This window comes from Aythya fuligula, chromosome 3 (genome assembly GCF_009819795.1).
Source record: "Aythya fuligula isolate bAytFul2 chromosome 3, bAytFul2.pri, whole genome shotgun sequence".
NCBI classification, from domain to species: Eukaryota; Metazoa; Chordata; class Aves; order Anseriformes; family Anatidae; genus Aythya; species Aythya fuligula.
In genome coordinates, this window is record NC_045561.1 from 13,272,940 (window position 1) to 13,295,113 (window position 22,174).

At 57.4% G+C, this 22,174-nt stretch overlaps 1 protein-coding gene across 3 annotated transcripts; it reads right to left on the reverse strand.

The window, feature by feature from the left end:
* Positions 1 to 1,273: 1,273 nt before the first annotated feature.
* RRBP1 (ribosome binding protein 1) lies at positions 1,274 to 21,108 on the reverse strand. 3 transcript variants are annotated; one of them, XM_032185083.1, is made up of 24 exons: positions 21,038 to 21,108; positions 15,711 to 16,415; positions 14,152 to 14,300; positions 13,769 to 13,891; positions 13,160 to 13,312; positions 12,730 to 12,848; positions 11,870 to 12,023; positions 9,457 to 9,595; positions 9,119 to 9,306; positions 8,931 to 8,968; positions 8,187 to 8,277; positions 7,458 to 7,550; positions 6,991 to 7,083; positions 6,799 to 6,879; positions 6,609 to 6,698; positions 6,062 to 6,154; positions 5,224 to 5,295; positions 4,921 to 5,016; positions 4,546 to 4,629; positions 3,628 to 3,720; positions 2,772 to 2,855; positions 2,474 to 2,572; positions 2,116 to 2,259; positions 1,274 to 1,852 (listed from the first exon to the last, which is right to left on the reverse strand). In XM_032185083.1, the coding sequence occupies exons 2-24, from the start codon at positions 16,393 to 16,395 to the stop codon at positions 1,814 to 1,816; spliced, it is 3,000 nt and encodes a 999-aa protein (XP_032040974.1). In that variant the 5' UTR covers positions 16,396 to 16,415; positions 21,038 to 21,108; the 3' UTR covers positions 1,274 to 1,813. The 3 variants fall into 3 exon arrangements, with proteins under 3 accessions (XP_032040974.1, XP_032040975.1, XP_032040976.1); XM_032185084.1 differs by lacking the exon at positions 21,038 to 21,108 and adding an exon at positions 20,491 to 20,533; XM_032185085.1 differs by lacking the exon at positions 3,628 to 3,720.
* Positions 21,109 to 22,174: the final 1,066 nt, after the last annotated feature.

Consider the following 22,174-nt stretch of genomic DNA (forward strand, 5'->3'; position numbering starts at 1 on the left):
GGGCCTGGGAAGGGAGTTCCTGGCCAGGAGACAACCAAAAACGGCGCCTGCAGCCTGCCAGGAGAGGTGGAAGCTGCTGGCTCCATGCAGGAGCCCTCCTGCACCACAAGGGGAAGCAGCGACCACGGGCAGCCCTGGGGCACCCAGCAGAGCTGCTGATCTTTACAAGATCAGCACAAAATGCGACAAAAAAACCCTGTGGTGCCACTCCAGGAGCTGAAACGGGGCTAAACATCTGGTCCCAGAGTCACTTTTCCACCATCACCTTCACCAAACATGACCAGCCCCTCTCTGCTGTCCAAAAATAGCTGTCTTGGTGCTGGCCTGAAGGAACAGCAACGTGTCCCTTGTGCCAAGGAGCCCCAATCTCCTTTCACGTGGTTTTTGGAGCCCCAGCGGTGCCCACCCAGCCCTGCAGTGCCTGCATCACCATCCCATCCCCTGGTTTGGGCTGTGTTTGGGGGCGCGGTTCCTGCTCTCGTGAGCGTGCTCTGCCTTGCACAAGCGAGCACCGTGAAGGAAGCGGCTGTTGCAAAAGCAAGAACAGAGCAAACCAAAGGGTTTCATCACATCGCTCTCGCTGCTTCGGGGCCCAGCCCCACACCTGCTCTCTGACCACCCCCAGCCCCTCAGCAGCTCATTCCAGCCTCTGGGTTTCTTGGTAGGGTGGGTTTGCTTTTGTGGTTTTAATATATATATATATGTTTTTGGGGGGTGTTGCAGCCACCCAAGGGGCTGAGGCCACCACCCTGCAGCAGGAGGCAGCCACCAGCTCCCCTCCAGCCACGTGCCTGAGTCCCACCACCCCCAAAGCCACCGCCCCACCCCAAAAATCTCCCCTCCAGCGCCCCAGCACTGGGCTGGGCAGCGCTCAGCCCCCAATTCCGTGTGGGAGCAGGAGGAGCAGGGCGAGCAGTGGCTCTGCTCCTGAGCTGCCCCCCTCGGGGGAAGGCAGCTTTGTGGTTTTCCTGCAGGAAGAGGCAGCGTTGCGCCACGGTGGGGAGGTGGAAGGGGCACCCCGCAGCTCTGGGGCCTCAGAGAAGGCCCCAAAGGCTGTGGGACCCCAACCACTTTAATCACAGCTGGGGCACCATGGCTGCAGCTCTGCGCCTCCTTCGCTTGCACTGGAAGAAAAGCAGGGGCCAGCAGCTGCAACACAGCAAGAGAACAAAGCAGCCACCTCTGGGCAACGCAGGGTCAGGCTTCAGTCGTCCCCAAGACATTCCTGGCACAGCAACGTCGAAAAGTGACCAGAAAAATAAAGCACAGGCGCTTCGCTACGACGTCATTTTAATTGCATCGACACCCAGAAAATACACAAAGGATACGCGCCGCGAGCCACCCGTCAGAGAGAGGCTTCCTTCCACTGGTGGGTCTTACTTTCACACTTCTCTCACTCCAAAAAAAAAAATAATATATATATATATTTATATATATAAAATAATAATTGCACCGGTTGATGTACAAACACAGTCTTCCCTTTTCACACATTCGCGAGTTCTGCCGCTCCAGCAGGGTCGAGCCCCGGCACCTGCCCCAACGTGTCGGGAGCAGCACCCACGGGAACGAAGGGTTGTACAAAACAGTATGAAGGTTTTCCTACAGACGTACACCTGCAGTGTTTACTGGTTGGTGGTGGTTTTTTTTTTTTTTTTTTTGCCTTTTTTTTTTTTTCTTAAAGTTTCAAAACTAGGTTTTGGGTCACTAATGGCTTGTATTTTATCTACAGTAAATTCAGCATATACTTTTTATTTTTAGGAATGTGTAAGGCATTTTGGTAAGTTGAAGGGTTAAGTTCTAAGTCACAGACTCATCAAACTGAAGTCCCTTCCTTTGAACTGTCCTCTTCCCCCTGCAGAAGAAACACAGGAGAGCTCAGTTACTCGGCGGGCTCTCGCTGCAGGTTAAGCAGCAGAGCATTTCGCAGCCTGGCCACACCTTCCCTCCTGGGCAGGGAAGGACCGTGACCACCATCCAACACAGTCCCAGGGGCTGCCAGAAGCCAGCCAGGTGGGTTCTGGCAGTGGGTGCCCCACTGCTCCCATTTTAAACCACCACATTTCCCCGCCTGTATCAAGGGAAGGCCTGGCTGCGGCGGGTGCTGGCAGCAAGTACCGTTTCATGAAGCTGTTCTTTCAACTTCTTCACCGTTTCTCTCTCTTTGGCCAGTTGGTCCTGGGTGACCTTCAGTAGCTCCTGGAGTTTGGTTGCTGCTTGGCCCAAGTCCTTTGTTAGTTTTTTTTCTTTTTCAAGTCTTTCCTACACGGGAGTAAAAAGAAGCCATCTGCCTGAGCCCCTCCCTGCAGTCTAGGCTGCTCGCAGGGGACCCCCTCCCTCCAAAACACACCTGCACCTTCCTTGGGAACCATCTACCCTGCCCCACCATCCCCAGGAACCACAAATCACGCCCACAGTCCTGCTGGGCAAAGGCTTTTTTGTGCCTGGTGCTGAGCCGAGGCAGCAGCCAGATCACCTTGAGATGCTGGGCCTCCTCCGTGCCTGACGCTGCTGCGTTTTCAGCCACTCTCAGCTTCTCCAGCTCCGCCTGCAAGCTGCGTGCCGAGCTCTGTGCCTGCAAGGGGGACACACAACCTTTAACAACGCACCAGCGGGCCCCTCCTGCACCCTGCAGTCGGTGGGTTACAGAGCCACCGTCAGGCAGCTGGCTGCACTGCCCCAGCGTTTTTTGGCCGCTCTCCAGAGGTGCTTTTTCGCAGCCCCAAGGCCCTCCAGGGGCAAACCCTCGCTCCCCGCTTGCCCCCGGCACCTACCTCCTCCAGCTCCAGCACCAGCTTCTGCCTCAGCGCTTGCTCCTTCTCCACCAGCGCTTCGTTCTGCTCCAGCTGCGTTTTCAACTGCATGGAGAAGGGGAAAGTGTCCAGAAGAGAAAATAAAAATGATAATAATTTAAAAAGAAAACAAAGGCCTAGACGAGGAGCTTCTTCCAGGACCAAGGAAGCTGGGCTACACAGAAGAAACAAAACCTGGAGCTTTGTCCAAGGCACCGAGGGGCAACGGGTACCATCACTGGCCTCTGCACGAAGCCGGGAGGATGCTGATGGTGAGCCCGGGGTTGGTTTTGCACTGCCAAATGGTGCTTGATTTTTTGGGCAGCACAAGCTGGGATTTGGACAAGAGGCACAACAGAGTGAAGGGTGTATCGGGCAGGTCCCCGTGCTGCAGCAGACGAGCAGCGCCCAGGAGAAGGCTCCACGGTTAACAGGATTAAAGGAGAGAGAGGCAGAGCCCAGCTTGGGGCGGCAGCTGCCACCGCCAAGAGGTGTTAGCCTGCGGGGAGCAGCCGCTGCTAATGCCTTCAGCCCGGCTCCGGCGAGATTTGCAGGGCCTCTGCCCCTGCGTGAGCTCTGTAATCCTAATCCCAGCCCCCGAGCAGGCCTGAGGCCGTATGGCAACCCTGGCTCGAGGCAGCGCTCCCTGCCTGCCTCCCCAAAAACATCCCCAGCCTGCTGCTGGCACAGGGGGCTCCCGAGGGAACAGGTGAAGGAGCGGGACGTGTGTTTGGAGGGGCTCCACGAGCCCGGCACAGGCCAGGAGAGCGAAGCCTCGTGCAGTTGGCCATGCGGGACGGGGCGCGGGACTGCGAGCCAGGGCCTCACCCCCCCTAACCTCGAAGGGCTCGGGATCGCTCGGCTCGGCTCGTGACCCCACGACTTCTCCGTCCTGCACGTGGCTCTTCATCTCACCCAGCTGCTGCCTGACCTGCAAGGAGGAGGAGCAGCGAGGCCGGCTCGGTTACACGCCCCCCAGCACGGCCCTACACAAGGAGCTAGGGAGCAGTTTGGGCAGCCTTTGTGCCAGCACACAGGAAGAAATGGCCAGAAGAAACTGAACTCCCAGCTCACTGTGCTCTGAGCACTCCTGCAACCCAGGGATACCACCCAGGACTTTAAAAAATAAACCTCCTGACCCTCAGTTCGCTGCAGCAGGGCTCACAGGAGTGCTGAAAAGCCGGAGCCCTACCCTAATGCAGACTCCTAAACCTCACTGGTGAGATATGCCTCCGAAGAATGAAGCCTTTAAATATTAAAAAGCAAAGCCGCGACTGCTGTCTCAATCAAAGGATTGATTTAAAAAGCAAAAGCCCTCATGAATTTGGCAGGTCTGATGGCTTTCCTGGCCCTTTATCCCAGGCCTCTCTCCCGCTTACCCGCAGAACCCTAGCCCCATCTCCCAGCCATCCAAGCAACTCCCCCACCCAGGGGACACACGACAAAATTCAGCCCACCCAGAGCTGGCTGGCTGGATGCTTAAGGCACCCAAAAGTCCGCCCAGGGTGGTGGTGGGGGCAGTCAGTGTCCATCAGGGGGACAGCTGGGCTTTTGTGCTACACACCAGCTCACACCAGCTTTGCTGCTCTCCGTTCCTTCCAACCACCATCAGAGAGGAAAGAAAGGCAGGGAAAATCCCCCACTGGGCCACCAATATCAACCCTGAAACCCTGGGGTCGCCCTTTGTGAACTGCCCCCAGGCCAAGGAGCTGCCCTGCGTGCAGGCGGGCGCTGCACCCCCAGGGATCTCCCTTACCAGGGCCAGCTCTTGGCTCTGCTTCTGCGTCTCTGTCTTCGCCGCCTCCAGCTGCTCCTGGGACTCTGATAAGAGCTGCCTCAACTGGCCGGGGGAAACAGAAAGAAACAGAAAGCAGGGGGTGAGGAAGAGCGTTAGGGTTGGGGCTTTTTCTTTTTCCCCCCCCCCCACCTCCAAACCACCCTGGTGCCCTGTAGCACCCTGCTAATGCATCTCTTGGCATTAGGCATCCACAACCCAGACTGCAGCAACCATCCCTCTATCTTCTCCTGCTTCGCAAAGATCCAAACCCCCAGGGCACTCGTCAAATCCCCGAAACAGGACGGGTGGTGGATCAGAAGAAGAAACACTGAAGGCAATGGCTGTCGCACTTACGACTTCAACTTCTTTTGTGTAGTTCTGGCGCTCGGAGCTGGCTGTCTGCAAGTGATTTTCCAGTTGTGCCTCCAGAAGAGAGATGTATTCCTTCAGCTGGGTTAAAAGGGAAGAGCACAGAGGGTGTTTGAGGTGCCGGGCATCCCAAACGCACGCCACGCTGCAAGCCCACCTTCCACAGGGGAGTCAGGAGGTGGGCTCTGGTCCAGCCCAGGCACAGCACACCTCTGCCTGCTGCCCGAGCAGGGATTTCCCAGAGTCCTGGCATCACCCAGCTTCTCCCAAGCACCCAGAAATCCTTACCTGATCCGTGCTCTGCAGCTCTGCTTTCAACTTCTCTACCATGTCTTCAAGGGATTTCAACTGGAGTTGTGACTAAGCCAAAAAATAAATAAAAATAAAAATAAATAAATCAAAAAGGGGCAGTAAATGGCATTTCACTGTGGTCCTGAACACGCTTTGCACAACCAGTAACCAGCTGGTGGTTCGCTCCCACCTCCCCCACTTTCTTCTGTCCTGCACAGAAGGATCCTGACCCCAGCCCGGAGCTCCCCAGCCTGCAGGCAGCAGGAGCATTTCCCCCCAGGAAGGGGCAGTCCAGCAAGCCCAGGCCATAAATCGTGAAGCAAGGTAACAGCCTTTGCCTGCTGGCTGCCAGCAGCTTTCAACACCCAAGGAACTGGCCCCAAACTCGGCTCAACCCCTGCTGGGAGCACCTTGGGTCTGGAAGCAGCGGAGCAGTTTTTCCAATGAGGTGTCCCTGGCTTTGCTACGAAGAGGAGCCAAGCTATCCACGAGCTCAAAGTATGCTGTTTGCATTCAAGCCTGGATTTATTTCCGAGAAGGACTTCAGGCTGTGGAATTCTCCACAAGGGAGGAATTCAGCTCTTCTCCACGGAGAGGCAGCAGCCACCTCAGCACGCCAGCAGCCACCTCACCCCCCTGTGCTCACCACCAGCCCCCACACCAGCAACCGGCTGAGAAATTCAACATTTCTTGTATGGGAGCTCCCCTGTCAGGCCTCAGAGCTCAAGGCTGGCAGGAACAGTTGGGGTCAGCATCTGCCTTACAGCCACCAGCCTCCCTGCTCCAGGAGCCCCTGTCCATCAGCAGCCAAGCCAGGCGTGCCCCGCACTCCCACCTTTTGGAGTTCCTCTTCGGAGACCGTGAGCTTTGCTTTCCACACCTGCTCCTCCTCCTCCACGCTCTTCTGTAGGTCTCGCAGCATCCCCTCCTGTTGGCAAAGCCCCAGCTGAGCCCCAGCACCCTCCAGCCCTCCGGAGGGGAGCACCACGGCTGCTGCCAGGGCTGGGTGCCCTGGAATACCCAATTCTTCCCAAAGGGCAAAGCATGAGCAACAGAATTGGGTGTCCCAGGTGGGGTTAGGGGCTCCCAGCTCCCAGGCTAGCTCAACCACCCTGCTTAGTGGAGCCCTTGCTTGTGCCACCATGCATCAAACAACATCCCATGTCCACCAGAAAGGTTTCCAGCATAATTAGGCTGAAGAAAAACTCTAGAAATTCATATTTCTTCTCTCCCTTTGTCTCACCAGCAAATAATTTTGTCCACGGCAGCCCCAGCATGCTGTGTGATGCCCACCGCAAGCCCACCGGCAGGATCTGGGCTGCTGGGAGATGGAGCTGAGTTCCTACCAGAAGACCGAGCCGTGGCGAGGAGCTGTAACTCACCGTCTCTGCGAGGATGGCTCTGTACTGCTCACATTCTGCCTGTAAAGTGCTCTGCGCTTCCTCTGCCTCTTTTAATTTAAGTGCTGAATCCTGAAAGGGGAGGAGAAGGATGGAGAAAAAAGAGAGATGAGGGAAAGAAATGAGACTTAAACACTCCCTTGCCCCTCCACTTTCCAGCCCCTTCACTCACCGCGGGCTCTGTCGTACTGGTGTGCTGCTTTAGCACATTCGCTGCCTGCTCCTTAAATTCTTGTAGCCACGTATCATAATCCTAGGCGTGAAAAAAGGACAAGGAGGGGAAAAGAAAGGAAAAGGACGCTTAGATGCCTGACAAACCTGCATGGCAGAGGCCCTGCAGGGGCCTGAACAGGCAGGTGCCTACCTGCTGCGAGGACACGGTGACCTGTGGGAGGGCAGAGAGCAGCGTCTGCTTGGTTCGTGTCTGGAAGGCGTCGAGCTGTTGGGCCAGCTCCTCCTGTAAGAGGGACAAATTGGTGTGGAGAGGAGGTCTGAGGTGCCTGTGGGGCCAGGCTGCCTGTACCAGCCCTGCTTTTCTGTGTCTGCATGGGTAAGCTGGCATGGGGAAGCCAGCAAGCAGGGAACAGTGCTGCTGAGAGTCATGGAAATCTCCCTCCCAGTTCACCCACGGCCCCAGTTCCCCAGCTGTGAGCTGTCCTGTGGTTACACAGCCCTCGTGGCAAGATTTGGAGAAGCTGTCAGCTAGGATAGGCCAGCGCTGCTCCCAAAATGAGGCAGGAAACCCAGGGCAAACAATTTGGGAGGCCTGGGGAGTGTGACTGCTTCCCCTGCACCACCAACGTCACCACTGAGGAGAAATCCCAGGCTCACCTTCGCTTTTGTAGCAGCAAGGAGCTTCTCCTCACACGCCTTCTCCACCGTGCCCAAGGCTTCCATCGCTTTCCAGTTCTTCTCACGAAGGTCCTGCCACGACCACACACACGAGGCAATGAGCCACGCGGCGTGCTGAAGGCCACCGAGCTGCCCTTGGAGGACACCGAAGCCACGGAAAAACGGGCAGCCCATGGCTTTTGTCGAGGATCTCCCACCCCACTGCCCACGTGCACTCCTTTCTCCTCTAACCCTGCGGCCACCCAAGGCAGCACGTTGCTCAGGCAGTGCCTGAAGGCTCGAGCCTTCTTCGAGCAGAGCAGAGCTGGGTGGAGACAAGCTCCAAAAGCAGCCCTGAGCTGCCTGAAGAGGACGTAGGCCTGGCAGGAGGCTGCAAGGTTGCCTCCAGACAATGGGTGCAGCCTTGCAGTAGAGGGAAAAGGAGCAGAGAGGCAACAAGGAGTGAGGGACCACGAGCAGGGGTTCCCTTGATCTTGCTGGAGAGCATCTCCCTGCTTACCAGGCCCTAAGGCTCCCAGGAGGACAGGGGAGGGACACCCCACCCATGCAGCCCACCAGCTCGAGCACACGAGGCGTACACCCAGCTGGGGCCCTCCTGCTCTCTGGCAGACAAGGGGACACCCCCAGAGCTCCACGGGGCTGGCAGAGCCTGGTGCTGCACCACGGAGCGATCTGAGTGGCAAATCTGTGCCCGGTTCACTCACGTACGTTGTTTTTTGTCTTCTGTTGCTCCATTGCCTCCCGCAGCTCCGCCGCTTCCCTTTCCAAAGATGAGAGCTGGTCCGTTTTCTCCTGCAGCCTGGAATGACACGATGCAGGGGTGAGCTTCCACCTCCACCTCCCACCCGGGTGGGACTTTGCATTTGGGGTCTGCTCTGGGAAGCTGCACCACCAGCTACACCGCTGAGCCCACAGCTTCCCTCCACACCCTCAGATCCGCCAGCTGCCCTGCAGCGAGGCTCAGCTGGATGCAAGCCCTTGATGGGAACCACTCCAATCTCTTGGGGTCCCAGGACCCTAGGTTGAACAAGTGCCCTCTTTTAGAGGAGCACCGGGTGCCTACTGACAGCAAGGGCATCTGAAAAATTCTCCTGCCATGGACAGAGCCTGAACCTCTTCAGAGGTGCCCTGAACAGGGGTAAAAGGCAACAGACACAAGTTGTGAGTCTCCATCCTTGAAAATACCCCTAATTTCCCTAAAACAGCCCCAAAAATCTTACTCTGGATGGCCCAGCTGTGAGCACAGACTTGTATCAGAGGCATCCCACATCCCTCTCCGCCCCCAGCACCCACACAGATCGCACAGGCAGTCTTACAGGAAGAGTTAGCCTTCACGTGCCTGACAGCAATCAAAGCGCCACCTCAGCACGGACTGGCTGTTATCTGGGGTCAAGGAGCAAGCTGGAAGAGAGAGCAAGCAGCTCCTGTGTGCTAGGCAGCGCTTAGACCTACCTTAATTGCGTCTGCTTCAGTTCTGCTTCGTTGGCTGCCTGGAAGACAGAAACCACTTTCATTGCCTGTCCTAAACCAGGGATGCAGATCAGCCATCTCTGTGGCACCCCACAGGGAGATAACAGAGCTAACACGGCCACTAACATTGACATTATCCTCCTCCCACCCCGATTAAAAACGCCCAGGACCTGCAGGTCTCTGTCTTTTTCTGCCTCCCTCATCTGGCCTGCTTCCAGCAGAGCTTCGATGGATTTGATCCTCTCCAGGAGCTTGGTGTTCTCCGAGCTGGCATCCTGCAGTTTCCCCTTCACGCTGTCCAGCTCCGACAGTTTGCTTTTAAGCTCTGCTTCGGAGCTCAGCAGCTTGGCCTGCAGATCTGTTGGAGGAAGGGGAGAGGAACACAGTCAGGTTAGGCGCCAACAAACTCAGAGACCCCCCATCCTGAGGAGTCAGGGTCTCAAACTCAAGCTCTGCCCCACGTTTCAGCTGCCCCACGGCTCTCCCTGCGCTGTTTCGTGGTCCTCACCAGCGATGCTCTGCTGCTGCCCTTTGGACTTCTCTGCGTCTGCTAAGAGGCTCTTGTAGCTGGCCTGGGTTTTGCGCAGCTCGTCACCTACTTCATCCAACCTCTTCTGCAGCGTCGCCTCCACCTCCCTTTGGGAAGCCTGCACAGGGGGAAGAGGAGGCTTTAAACAGCACGTTAGGTGTCCTGGCCAACGTGAGGCAAAGCTCAGTGGCACGTGGCGTGATTTTCAAGCTGTGTTTTGGGGGAGTGGGGCTGTCATGCTTCCCCTCTGCATGAAGCCCCTCGTTTTGTAAGCAGGGGGCAATCAGACAACACCCTCACGTCTCAGTTCTGGGTCAGCACCACCACCAACCCTCTCTGTTCCCCTCCAGCCTGGAAGAGAGGAGCTGGATGCTGAAAAAAACCCCGACCTCCGGCCCTAAAGCACAGCCCTGGCCGGGCAGCCCCGCAGAAAGCTTCCCCTTCGCAAAGCCCCAGCCAGCGCTCGGAGCCCAGGCGACGTCTCCAAACCCTTTCTGCTGCGGGTTTGTTCTGGCAGCCGCCCCGTGGCTCCATTTCCCGACCCCGTTCACAGCTGCCACTGTGCAGGGAGGGAGAGGGGGAAAACGCCCTGCCAGCAGGCGGGGAGCGACACGTGCTCGTTACACCAGGGAGAGTGGCCTCGGTGTTTTTGGCTCCCGACGAGCAGATCCCGTGCAGGCAGCTGGTGCCCCAGCCCAGCACGGAGAGGTACCGTCAGGGCGATTAGCGGGACGCAGCCGGCCAGCCACGTGTTTCCACAGGCGGTGGAATTTTCTGTGTGGTTTGGGCCAGGGAAGGCTTTTTTCCATCTTCGAAAGCAGCAGAGGAGAGGCCTGGCCAAGGCGTGCGCTTGGAGGGGGGGAAGGCAGAGCGAGGGGTGTGAGGCGTGCTGCGAACCAGCAGCTCCACGAGCCACACCATCACAAAAGCTTTGTGAGAAGGGACAGAACGAGGCCAACGAGCAGCCCAGTCCCTGTCTGAACGATCCTCCCAGAACTGCCAAAAAAAAAAAAAAAAAGCAGTGCTTCTCCTCTTTCTGAGGCTTTACCACCAAGTCCTCTGCTCAGAGCTGCAGGAGTGACCATGAAGCACATTTTCCCCATCCCCACAGGCACCTTAAACACATCCCTGGCTTTAAAGACCTGCAGCTTATTATTATTATCATTATTATCATTATTATTATTATTATCATTATTATTATTATTAGACTAACATTGAGGCACGCAGCAGGCTGTCAGCCCTGGAGAACTTCTCCTAAAAACACACCTATCAATTGGGGTTTTAAGGCAGCTTCTGCCCTCGCACCTTGCCCAGATCACCCCTCAGGCTCCTCACTTTCTCTGCAAAAGCAGCAAAGGCCAAAACCAGTCTGCTGGAAGAAGATCTACGCCCTCAGGCACCCCAAAAATCAAGAGCTAGGAACCTACTGCCTCCAAGGCTTTCTGCACCATCAGGAGGTAGCAGAGCGGGCTCGACGCCTGGCCACATTTGGGACAGCAGGGAGCAGCAGGCACGGCCAGCTGCAGCCTGCCAGGTCAGGCCCAGGGCATTTGGCAGCAGCAGGCACGCCGAGCAGCGCGTACAGCCTAGATTTCCCCCAACACCTTCACGCCAGGCTCAGAGATGTGTGAGGAGAATGGTCTTAACTGGGTCTCGTGCTGCCTGGGCTTTGCTGGTGACAGATGATGCAAGAAAGCCACAATGCGTGAGACGAACTAACACGGGAGAGGTGATTAAGAGATCTGCAAGGCAGTTTGCCTTCCAGCTGTGGCTGGTAAGCTCTCTCCGAGCTCCTTCCAAGGCCAAGGCCAAGCAATTCAGCTCCCCTTCAGGACATCAGAGCCTCGTAGCCCCTAACTAACCTGGAAAGGGACAATTTTACTGAGGGGGGAAGGTGTGTGTGCAAAATACTCCTGCATCAGGAGCACGCATGCAGCCTTATCTCTGGAGAGCTGAATTAACAGAGCCCAACTCCCTACAGGCAGTGTCCCTTGTGAGCACCCCCCTGCAGAGGGGGGAGAGGCAGGGGGTGACATTAGCACCTTCCAAAGGGTGCCGAGGGAGAAGGGGCGTTACGGGACACCTTTCCTCTGAGCAGCTGCCATTTTCAATTTCCATTGGAAAAAAAAAAATAATAATAATGAAAAAAAAAGACCACCTAAGGTCCCAAACCCAGCACACCGCGGGGCTTGGCTCTCCCGGTGAGCTCTCCCTCTCTCCGTCCACCCTCCTGCGTGTGCTTTTCCGAGAGAATGACCAGAGCCACACGGAGATGAAGCAACCCAGACAAGATCAGAGGGAAAACATCTGGCAAAGCCCCGCGCTCCTGCTTTGCCTCAGCCAGCTGTCCCCTCGCCACAAGCCACCGCGGCCCTGCCAGCGCCTGCCTGACCTGCAACTGCTCGAGCTGCTTCTCGGAGGCCACCGCTTTCATCTCCCAGCTCTTTCTCTGCTGCTCCTCCTGCTGCAGCACCTCGGATTTTTCAGACAGCTCTTTCACCAGCTTGTTGCATTCCTGCCGCAGCTTGGCCAGCTCAGCGTTTTGCCTGGAGCAGAGAAAACAGGGTTATTTCAGCCCGCAGGACGGCCGAGTGTCCTGGGCATTACGTACAGGGGGACACGGCCCCCTGCGGGCCTGATACGGGACTCGAAACATTCTCGTGGCTGCATTTTCCTATTTCTAGGGCACGCCTGCTGCTCCAGGGAGGGGGTGGAAAGAGTTGACAAATCTCCTTTCAGAAGCGGTATTTCAATCACAGGAGACATTCCTTTCGTATGAAGTAGAGGACATGAGGATCTGTGTTCCCAGACACCAGAGGAAGTTCTCTAAGCATCTGGAGTCCAGTCTGTAATTATTTTACCGCTGTTAATCACCAGCTATTTCGTATTTTCTATAAAAAGGAGTGCGAAATTCTTCTATCTAGCTCGTATTTGTTCTACAGGCATCAGGCACGTCTCGGTTCTTTCTCTGCAGCATCACTCGTTTCCAAGAGCCAGCTGGCTTTCTTCTCAAGCCAGGAAGCAGGAGCTCACCTAGGCAGGGAAGGGCCTCGCTACCTCCCAGGCCCTTCTCCTCCCACTGCCCGCTGGCTCCAGCATCAGCACAAGTAGCCCTCGCCTCAGGGCAGGGAGGGCTTCCCCTGCCCTCCCACTTTGTCACGAGCCACAGCATGGGAAAAACATCCTCATTTCCCCTGCCAGTCCCAGAAGGGCAGCCCCAGCCTCTGCCCCAAAGCCCAGCCGTGGTCTTACTTGCTCTCCGTCTGGCTGGTGGCCTGGTTGAGCGCATCCCTCAGGATGGAGTTCTCCTGCTGCAGGCGGGCGAGCTGCGTGTTGGGGCCGTTCTCCAGCTGCTCCTGCAGGGTCCGAATCTAGGGGAAGGCAGCAGGGGTTACGCCACTTGGTGGGGAGCAGGCGACACCCCAGCCCAGCCTGCTGGGCACAGAGGGACATGCCCACAGGAGTTTCGCCCCCTTCCTCAGTCTACAGACACTGATGGCCCCCAGGAACACGATGTCTCATGAGGATGCTCCCACACGCCTGCACCACGGTCCAGGAAAGCCCTCACAGAGGAACCGAGCATCACAGGGTCACCCCCACCTCCCCACGCCTCTGGTCTCCCCGCTCTCCATCTCTGTAGACTCCCAGAGGCTAAAATCCGTCAGGATGCTCCGGAGCCTACCTTTCCCTGGAGCTGCTGCGTTTCACTGACGTGGTCCTGGTAGCTCGCCTGCATCCGTGCCTGAACGGCGGTGATCTCCCGCTCGCGAGCAACCAGCTGCTCCTTCAGCTTGCTCTCGCTGGCCACCGCCTTGGCCTTCTCCGCTGCAAGTTCCTGCAAGGAGAGGAGTCACCTGCTTAGTCCTCAGTGCTCCAGTTCCCTCGTTTCAGGGAAATGCAGAACTGGGCTTTCTAATTCAGAAGATTTAAAAGTTCTGCCTTGTAAGAGCTACCAGCCACCTGCGCAGCACAGCCAGGCCAAGTCGCTTAGCGCTTCGATTTCCTTTTGCATTTTGTTTTGGGCACTGTGGCCACTGGATGCCACTGTTGTTCCACACTGGGCCAGCAGTGAGGAAGGAGTAAGACAGTCTAGATATTTTTTTTTCTGGATCATCACACAAAATTTGGCACGAGGCAGGGAGGAAAAAAAAAAACAAACACCAAATACCAAACACTAAATACTGCACTTCCCAGGGGGATGAGTTGTGGGGGAGCAAGAGGCTCGTGGCACTGCTGCTTTGTCAGAACAGTGTGAGCTACCTTGACACCAGGAAAGCTGTGCAACACCTACCTTGCTCAGCTCCCGCAGCTTGTTTCTGGCAGCAGAGACGTCCTCCTGCTCAGCAGCGAGCTGCTTCTCCTTCTCTTCCAGCTGGCGTTTCAGGACGGTGACCGGGTCCCCCTTCTGTGTCGCCTGCGAGCGCGAGGCAGCGCATCAGTGGGGCCCACCACCTCCAAACCCGCCCTCTTCCCCCACAGGCAGGAGCCACCCAACATGCAGGACAGGATCCTGCCCTCTCTTTCCAACAAAAAAAATCAGCTCAGGTCTCCAGGACTGGCCCTCGGGGTTAGCAGGGCCCCAACCTGCCAAAAAAACGTGGAGCTCTCCCTCCCAAGGCTCGGCAGAGAGGCAGGGCCAGCAGTAAATGGCCACCAAGGTGCCGAGAGCCCTACCGTGTGCCAGGTGTCCTGGACGATGCCTGCTTTCTCCGACAGGATCTCGATGAGCTGCTGGGCCTCTCCCTCGCTGAACACCATGCTGCTGATGCTGGACACGAGCGTCTTGTAGGGCAGGTAGAGGGGCCCATCCGCGTCCGCAGGGGCTTAGGGAGGAAAGAAGAGGAGCTGGGACCACTCAGGTTATGGCAGAGCATCACCTGCTCTTAAAACAAACACCCGAGGCAGGCTCCAGCCCCACAACTGATGTTTTAATTCCTTCCCCGTCTGGGCAAGCAGCTCTAGGAGTCCCTGTGTGAGCAGGGGCTGGCCCAGACGGCCTCCAAAGGTGCCTTCCAACCTCACCCACCCCGCATTTCCATGATTCCCTATCCTTCTGCTCACGTGTGGCACCGGAGACGTGAATTGCTCCTTCCCTGGAGGCCCAAAGGCAGGAGCTGATTCAGCAGCGCAGCCCTGAGCAGGCACCCACGCGCGTTTCAAGGCAGAGCCCGGCTCTGCTCTCAGAGCTAACGACCTGGGACCCAAGTCCACATTAACCACCTGCAAGCAAGCGGTTTTCGCAACGCCAGAGACTGAAAACAAACCACACGAGACCCCCAGGCCGCTCCCGTCGGGTTTTGCCATCTGTTCCAGCGCCGAGGACGCGCCTGTGAGCACCCCGGGTTTTTATCTGCCGCGGGATAATTTGTTGCTCCTGCCTTTGCAAAGGGGAGACATCGCAGCCCGCACTGACAGGCTGCCCACAACACTGCAGCCAGCTTCGTGGTGCAAATGTTGCCAGGAGCTTTCCTTTGAAAAATCCCGCAGGAGTGCCTCAGACACTCTCGGCCTCCAAGACACGCGGGATCTGTGCTTCGTACCTGAAGGAATGGATGCGCCCGGCAGCCAAAAACCTCCCCGCGGTAAACAAGAGCTGAGGGTTTGTCTCCCATCCACGCTGCCCCAGCTGTTCCAGCTTGGGTTCAGGGTGATGTTTGTCAGTGCTGGAGCAGCGGTGCTGGATCCCCAGGTGGCCGTGCCAAACCAGTCACCCCCGGCATGCCCAGCCACCTCCCATTTCCCTCACTGCTATACGGAGCCGGCCTTTAATAAAATCCTTTCCCCAAAGGAGCAGGTCCAAGGGCTTTAACCCGACCTTGGAGACCAGACGTCCTGCTGAGTAGCAGGTCCTCTCCCAACACACAGGTGCACGGGAACACAGGCATCACATTTTTGAGAACACCTGAGAGATTTCTGCCACATGGCCGTATGGAGACACTTCCACAGTATTTATACCCTGCAGAGTCCAAGCCTCTGATTTTTTTTCTCTCTTCTATCTCCAAGTCAACCAAGTGAAGCTTGACCTGTGATGGGCAAATGTCCCTTTGCCCCGACACATCCCGTCACTTCTCTCCAACCACTCCATGATGAGTCCCCTGCAGTGTGAAACAACCTCATTCCTCTCTCCTCCACCAGGCAGCTTTTTTCACCTCCGCTGAACGCGGAGGAAACTTTTAGAGTCACCCACCTTCCCTGCTTACTCAGCGGGGATACACACCAGAATTTGGCCTTACCTGGCTCAGCCTTCTTCTTGGACGCGGCCTTCTTCTTGGCAGGTCCATCGTGCTTCTGCTCCTCGGGGGCTGGAAGAGCCTCGTTTTTTTTGACGGGGACAGAGCTGACAACGGGGGCACTTTGCTGCGTGCCCACTGGTGGCACGGCCACAACAGGCACCTCCTTGGGGGTCACCTCCAAGACGGGAGAACCTTTGGGAACGCTGACGGGAGGGGAAGCCAACGCCGGGCTAGGAGCAGGCTCTACCTTTGCCACCTTCTTCTCCTTCTTCCTCTTCTCCTTCGGAGACGGAGCAGGTTTCTCCTTTTCCTGGGGGGGCACCGACACCACTGCGATCGGAGGCTCGACGGGAGTTACGGGCTCAGGCACCACAGCAGGCTCAAGAACCACGTCCTTGGAAGAGTCCGTCCCTTCCTGAGGCAGCTGCTGCTCCGGTATCTTCCCATTCGGTTTTTCTTCCTTTTTCTTTGCTTTTCCTTTTTTCTCGACAGGTTTCTCCTTCTTCTTTTTCTCTATTTTGTGCTGGTTGGTCTTCTCAAGCTCTTTACGTTGCTTTGCCAAGGCTTCCTCATAAGACGTCTCCTTCATGGAGAAGGTGGACACCAGAAAGATCCCAATGGCTGATATCACCATAAAGCCTCCGAAGACCACAACACCCAGCGTCTGGGGGTCATACACATCCATCCTGCCTTATTCTTCTGTGCCTGCAAGACAGGAGAACAGCAGTTAGCCAGGGGAAGACCCAAAGACGCGATCACCTCGCCAAGCAGGGAGTTTGCAAGGACATTTGCATCTCCAAACATCACCTTGCAGTGACGGCCAAGATTCACAGACCCCTGGTGAGGGCCAGCAGGACACAGACATCACCAGCTTTTGCTCCTCCACTACGCTGCCTATCCACAGTGCTTGTCCCAAGCCCCTAAACCAATCCCTTCCCTGCTGTCCCACTCGCATTTCTCCTACCAGAGGATAACCTCCGCGTGGTCGCGATGTGGCTCGTTAGCCCCCAGCTGGGGATGCAGGAGCTGAAGAGCTGAGATGCAAAGGAACGCTTTCCAGGAAGGCAACGAGAGTTTCTCGTCATTGAGCCTCAAAAACATAATCAGGAAAATGCAGAAAGTCCTTGGAAGTTCCCATCCCCACACTTAACTGAAAACATTATCAAGTTTCCTTTCTAAGAGGTTGCGGGTTGAGGAGGGAGGGGAGCAGGCAAAAATAAGAAAAACTAAGGAGATCAGCATCTTTTCAAAACTTTGCTGCTCGAAGGGGAGACCTCAGAGGCTTTTTCTTGCTACCAGCTGGAGCAGCAAACTCACACCCGGAGCTGAAGCCCAAGCCACGCTTGCAGCTAGCGGGTGACAGCGCGATGAAGAGAGCCACCACAACACACACCACACACATCAAAACCTTTCTTCATCGCTAAAGAAGAAGATGCAGAGCCAGGAGGAGCCACAGCCCGGCCCTCTCTCGCTGCAGACACTCACCTGCCCGGGGAGGAGCACTGCCACCAGGAGCCCAGCTCTCCCCGAGCATCCCGGGAGAACACACATCTCCAACCTCATACCGGTTTCAGGGTTACGCTGAGCTGTTGAGCTGCTTCTGGGGACAGAACACGGTGCCCTGCATTTCTCACCCAGCAGCCGCCGCATGTTGGTAAGGCCCAACCCTTCCTGACCTCACGCTGTTTGTACCTGGAGCAAACGTGCTGCTCCAGCTCGGGGCCAGGGCATCACCGAGTGCTGGCAAACCCCACCAGCTGCCACCACCGCCTCCAAAAGCAGCTGCACGGAGCCCGGGGAGGACAGGAATGGAAGAAAAAAAAAGGAAAACCAACAGCCTGGCACCAGAAGCACCTTTCCAGGGCAGTGCCCGTGGCAGGGTGCTGCAGAGGGGGCTCCTGCAGCTCCAGCCTCTGCTGCGGACACGTCCCACGTGCACGGGGAGCCCCAGGAGGCAGGATGGTGTCAGCACGCAGGGGTTGGAGCAGTGAGGGGGTGAGGCAGGCAGCTCCTTGCCCACCCCACGTCCCACCCCACGCTGCTGCCCCTCCGCGAAGCCCACGCGGGGACCCGCAGCGGGGTGCCCGAGCCTCACCCAGCCACGCCGCAGTAAAAGCCTGGACCTTGCCTCCTCGTGCACTTTACAGCCAGGGCGAGATAACGGCGGAGATTAGCAGTGAGAAGTCCTTCCTAGCTAAACCAAACAGCCCCCACCTCCAAAAAAAAAGTACAAAAAAAACAAACAACAAACAAACAAACCCACAGCACCAGCTGTTGCCTGGCACGAAGGGTCCTGATTTTCTCCCCCGGGGCTCCAGCACCTTCAGTGGTTTTGCTGCTGAACGAGGGAGAAAATCTGACCTGGCACGTCAACATCCACGTGGCAAAGCTGCGGGGATGGGGCAACGTTAAGGGGGTTTTGCTGAAGCCGTGAAGCCTCTTTGCGAGGAAGGAGGCAGCAGCTTACCCCACTGACCTAGGAGGATGCCCTGAACCCGCTGGCAGGGCGGTCGCAGAGCTCCTCGGGAGCTCCCGGAGGCAGCAGAGAGGAGGCAGATCCCGATGTGGCCCCTCGGCTGCTCCCAAGGACAAAATCCAAAAGGAGGACGAGAAACACCAAGCGGGCAGCAACGCCTGCAGGCGAAGGGGATGTCAGTCCTGTCACACACAGCCTGGGCTGGGAGTTTTCTTAAAAAGGCTTCCCCCAGGATCTCCCCGCTGCACAAACATAAGACAAAGCGCCAGGATCGGGAGCAAAGCTCCGCTTTGGCATTTCCTGAGCTTGCTGCCTGCCCCAGGAGCTCCAGCTCTGCCTTTGGAGGGCTCAAAGTTTGCTTCTGGGTTTTCACGGCACGGCACAGCCCCTCTCACGAGCTTGGTGACAGAGGAAAGCCTGCCCGCGCTTTATGTCTGCACAAAGCCTCAGCGAGGGCAGGGTTGAAATAGGGCACGGGAGGCACCATGGCTTATCTGCTCGCAGATGCCTCGAGCGACATCTCACACTTGATGGCCTTGGCTCAACGGCCGGGCTCTGAAGAGGCTCCAAGACTTCAGCATCTTCCCCTCTGTACCGGCTCCTTTTACCACCACCAGAGCAGGAACAAGGCAGACAACCGCTATTTTGCCTTTTCACCTAAAGGAGCTACCTGCGAAGTCATCCTCTACCTCCTGCAGTCCCTGTGGCGTTTTCTAGCGACCCACCAAACTTCCCAAAACCCCAGCTAACAGCCCAGGAGAGCAGGTTTCCCTCAGCACCCCGCACCGCACAGCCACCTCTGTTTGCCCCGAGCAAAAGTCCAACTCCCCACGAGGAAGTGAAAGGAGCAAAGCTCTCAGCCTCGCGGGCTTTACGCGCAGCACAGCCTCCAGGAGCTGTGCCCACACACGTGTGCCACGCGGGCCACGCTCGGTGCCTTGCACGTGCATTTGCCAGGAGCAGGGAAGAGCCAAAACTCCGGCTGTGGAGGCAGGAGAAAAGGGAGAGACAGGTTATGCAGCAACCACAGAAACCTTATTTCCCCTACAGCCAAAGGGAAACGCACCTACCATGTACCCTGCTTTTGAAGGGAAAAGATGCTCTTTGCAGCCAGGGCACGGTGTCCCCCTGCAATCCAAAGCTTGCACCTTGCTCCAGTGCCAAAGCAGCGCCTCCAGCTAGAGTAATGCAGAAAAAGCTGTGAACGGGTGTTGGAGGGCAGGGAACGGGGTTTGTGCAGCTGGGCTCTGCACAGCCCAAAGCCACATCTGCCTGCACGGCGCCTGCAGCTCCCTTTGCTCGACAGCACCCTAACCACACGCAGGTGGGTCGAGGCTGGCTGAGCTGGCACACAGGTTTCCAGGCTGAGATTTCAGCTCCTGCTAAAGGGCAAAGTTATCTCCTGGGCCGCCAGCCTGAGCAGGGGACAGAGGCATCCCCAGGGCCAGCGCTCCTCCAGCATGAAGGAGCGAAAGGGAACTTGGAGGCCAGATCCTGCCGACAGCGGGGCAGCCTGGCAGCAGCAGAAGGCAGCGCTGTCAGCAGATAAAAGACGATCACCAGATCCGTCTCCTGAAGCTTCTCCCTCCACCCGGCTGCAACAGACAGAGGCAAAACTGAAAGCCCAACCAAACACAGACTCCTCAAGTGGGATCCTACCCACGTCCCTGGGAGCTTTGGGGTAAACAGGCTTTCTGAGTAAGTGGCCGTGCACTTCTGGTCTCGCCTGGCACGTGGCACTCATATATACCACACGTATACGGACTGGAAGGAAGCACAGCGCGACATGTAGCACAGCTGTGGCTTGACCCCTCTCGGTGGCAGCTTTTACACCTCTCTCTCCTCTCCCCAGCCCGAAGTGGCATTCAGCCGCTGGGTCTCGACCCTTCTGCGATGTGAACAAGCAGCAGCCACAGCCTGAAAGCCGACAGCTCGGGCACGGGGGTGGCCTCGCAGACGCTCTCCCCACCATGCTCCTGCCCCGGTGGGACGTCCCGCTGCGGGCACCACATGCAGGACAGGTCGTAAGAGCCAAGCTGGGAATGCCGTGGTGCCCACGGGGTGCCAGCCACCCCGTCCCACCCCACCTTCCCCACACCTCTGTCCTGCGGTCCCCTCCAGCATCTCTCCCGTGCCCGGACCCTTCTCCGCGACACGTTTCGCCTGGCTGCAGAAAAAAAAAAAAAAAAAAAAAAAAAGGAACAACCTCCTCGCAGCCGTGACCTTTTTTTTTTTTTTTTTGGTTGTTTTTTTTTTTTTCTTTTTTTTTTTTTTTTTTTTTGCAACCGCGCTTCATCAGCTTACGGCATTTCCTACGGCCGGCTCTTGGCAATTTCTTCGGGACAGCCGCAGACGGGGCGAGCGGGGCGCCAAGTTATAGGGGAAAAACAAGGGGGGGGGGGGGGTACCGGGGATGGGATTGAAAAGGGGTGGGGGGGTGGAGGGGTAGCAGAGGGCTTGGAGGGAATGGGGGGGGTGTCCCCTCATCCGGAGGGGGGCTGGAGGGGGAGGAAGAGGAGGCGGCGGCTTCGTCCATCATCCGGCGGGGCGGCCCCTCCCCGGCCGCCTGCACACGTCGCCATTCCGCAGCGCCCTGCACGCCGCGGGCCATTCATCCCCCGCCGCCCCAAAAACCGGGGACACCCCGGGGACACCCCCCCGGACCCCTTCGTCCCCCTTTTTCCCCTCTCTGTGGGACTCAGCATGAGCAGGAGGGGGGGCACGGGATGGGTGTCCCCCCCACGCACACTCCCCATTGCCTCTCCCCGCTCGGGTGCCCCCCTCGCACGGAGCCGCAGCCCGGTTCCCCGAGCCCCCCCCCCCCTTTCCCCGCTGTCCCCCCGGTCCCTACCGGCGCCGTGTCGCGGTCGCTGCCCGCCGCCGCGGCCGTGTGGAGTCGTGGCACTTTCTGCCGGGCCCGCCCCGCTCCCGGCCGCGGGGCCACTCAGCGAGGCGGGGCGGGACGGGGACGGGACGGGACGGGACGGGGAAGGGAAAGGAAGGGAAGGGAAGGGCCGCCACGGCCCCTGGGGGCTGTAGTTTCGCCCTCCTCCTTCGAGCCGACCCGCTGGGCAATGGGGGAATTGGGGTTGGGGGAGGCGAGGGGGTATCGCCGGGAGGTGGGGGTGGCCCGGCTCGGGGTGGGGTAAGGGGGTGTGGGGTGCCGCGGGCACCTTTTGGGAGATTCTCTACCCTGATGGGTGCTGTGGGAGCCATCCTGGTATGGCCTGAGGCTTGTCTCTGTAGGACTGTGTCTCCAAAACCAATCCCCCAAACAACCAACCTACCAACCACCCCACCTCCCCAAAAAACAACTACCTGCTCAACCAACCACCCAATAAAACAGCAAACGACCCAACAAACTAACCATCTGCTCAACCAAACCCCCAACCAACCAGCCCACCTCCCCAAAAAACAACTACCTGCTCAACCAACCCTCCAACCAACCACCCAACAAACCAGCCATCTGCTTAACCAACCTCCCAACCAACCAACCCACCGCCCCAAAAAACAACTACCTTAATGTACATATATATGTATATGACCATATATCTGTAAAACCTGCTCAACCAACCCCCCGAACAACCAACCCACCACCCTACAAGCCAACTACCTTCTCAACCAACCCCCCACCCGACCAGCCAAACCAACTGGCCACCCAACCAGGCAGGAACCACGGGCTGATGAGCATTGCAAAGGGCCAGAACAGAAGTTTGCTGCCTACTCTGTAACCCAGGAATTGCGTTATTTATGCTTTTCACCCAAAGCTGCACAAAAGGCCTGGAACTCAGGTGGGAATGCCCCTTGTGTCTCCACATCTTCAGCCAAGCTCAAGGCCATCTCCTGCCTTCTCCTGCTCAGCCCTGGCCATGTTGTGGTGCACACTGTGGCTCCTGCACTTAATGGGCACTGAATGTAGAAAAAAAAAGTTCATTTCTGATGGGAAGTGGCTGGGAGGGAGGGATAATTAACATTATTGCAGGGAGTT

Coding starts and splice junctions, on each gene's coding strand:
- RRBP1 (XM_032185083.1), bottom strand. CDS start 16,395: ATGGATGTGTATGACCCCCAGACGCTGGGTGTTGTGGTCTTCGGAGGC. Junction 5,017..5,223: donor AGCTGCAGAGCACGGATCAG/GTAAGGATTTCT, acceptor CTTTTAACCCAG/CTGAAGGAATACATCTCTCT. Junction 3,721..4,545: donor AGAGCCAAGAGCTGGCCCTG/GTAAGGGAGATC, acceptor TCCTCCTTGCAG/GTCAGGCAGCAGCTGGGTGA.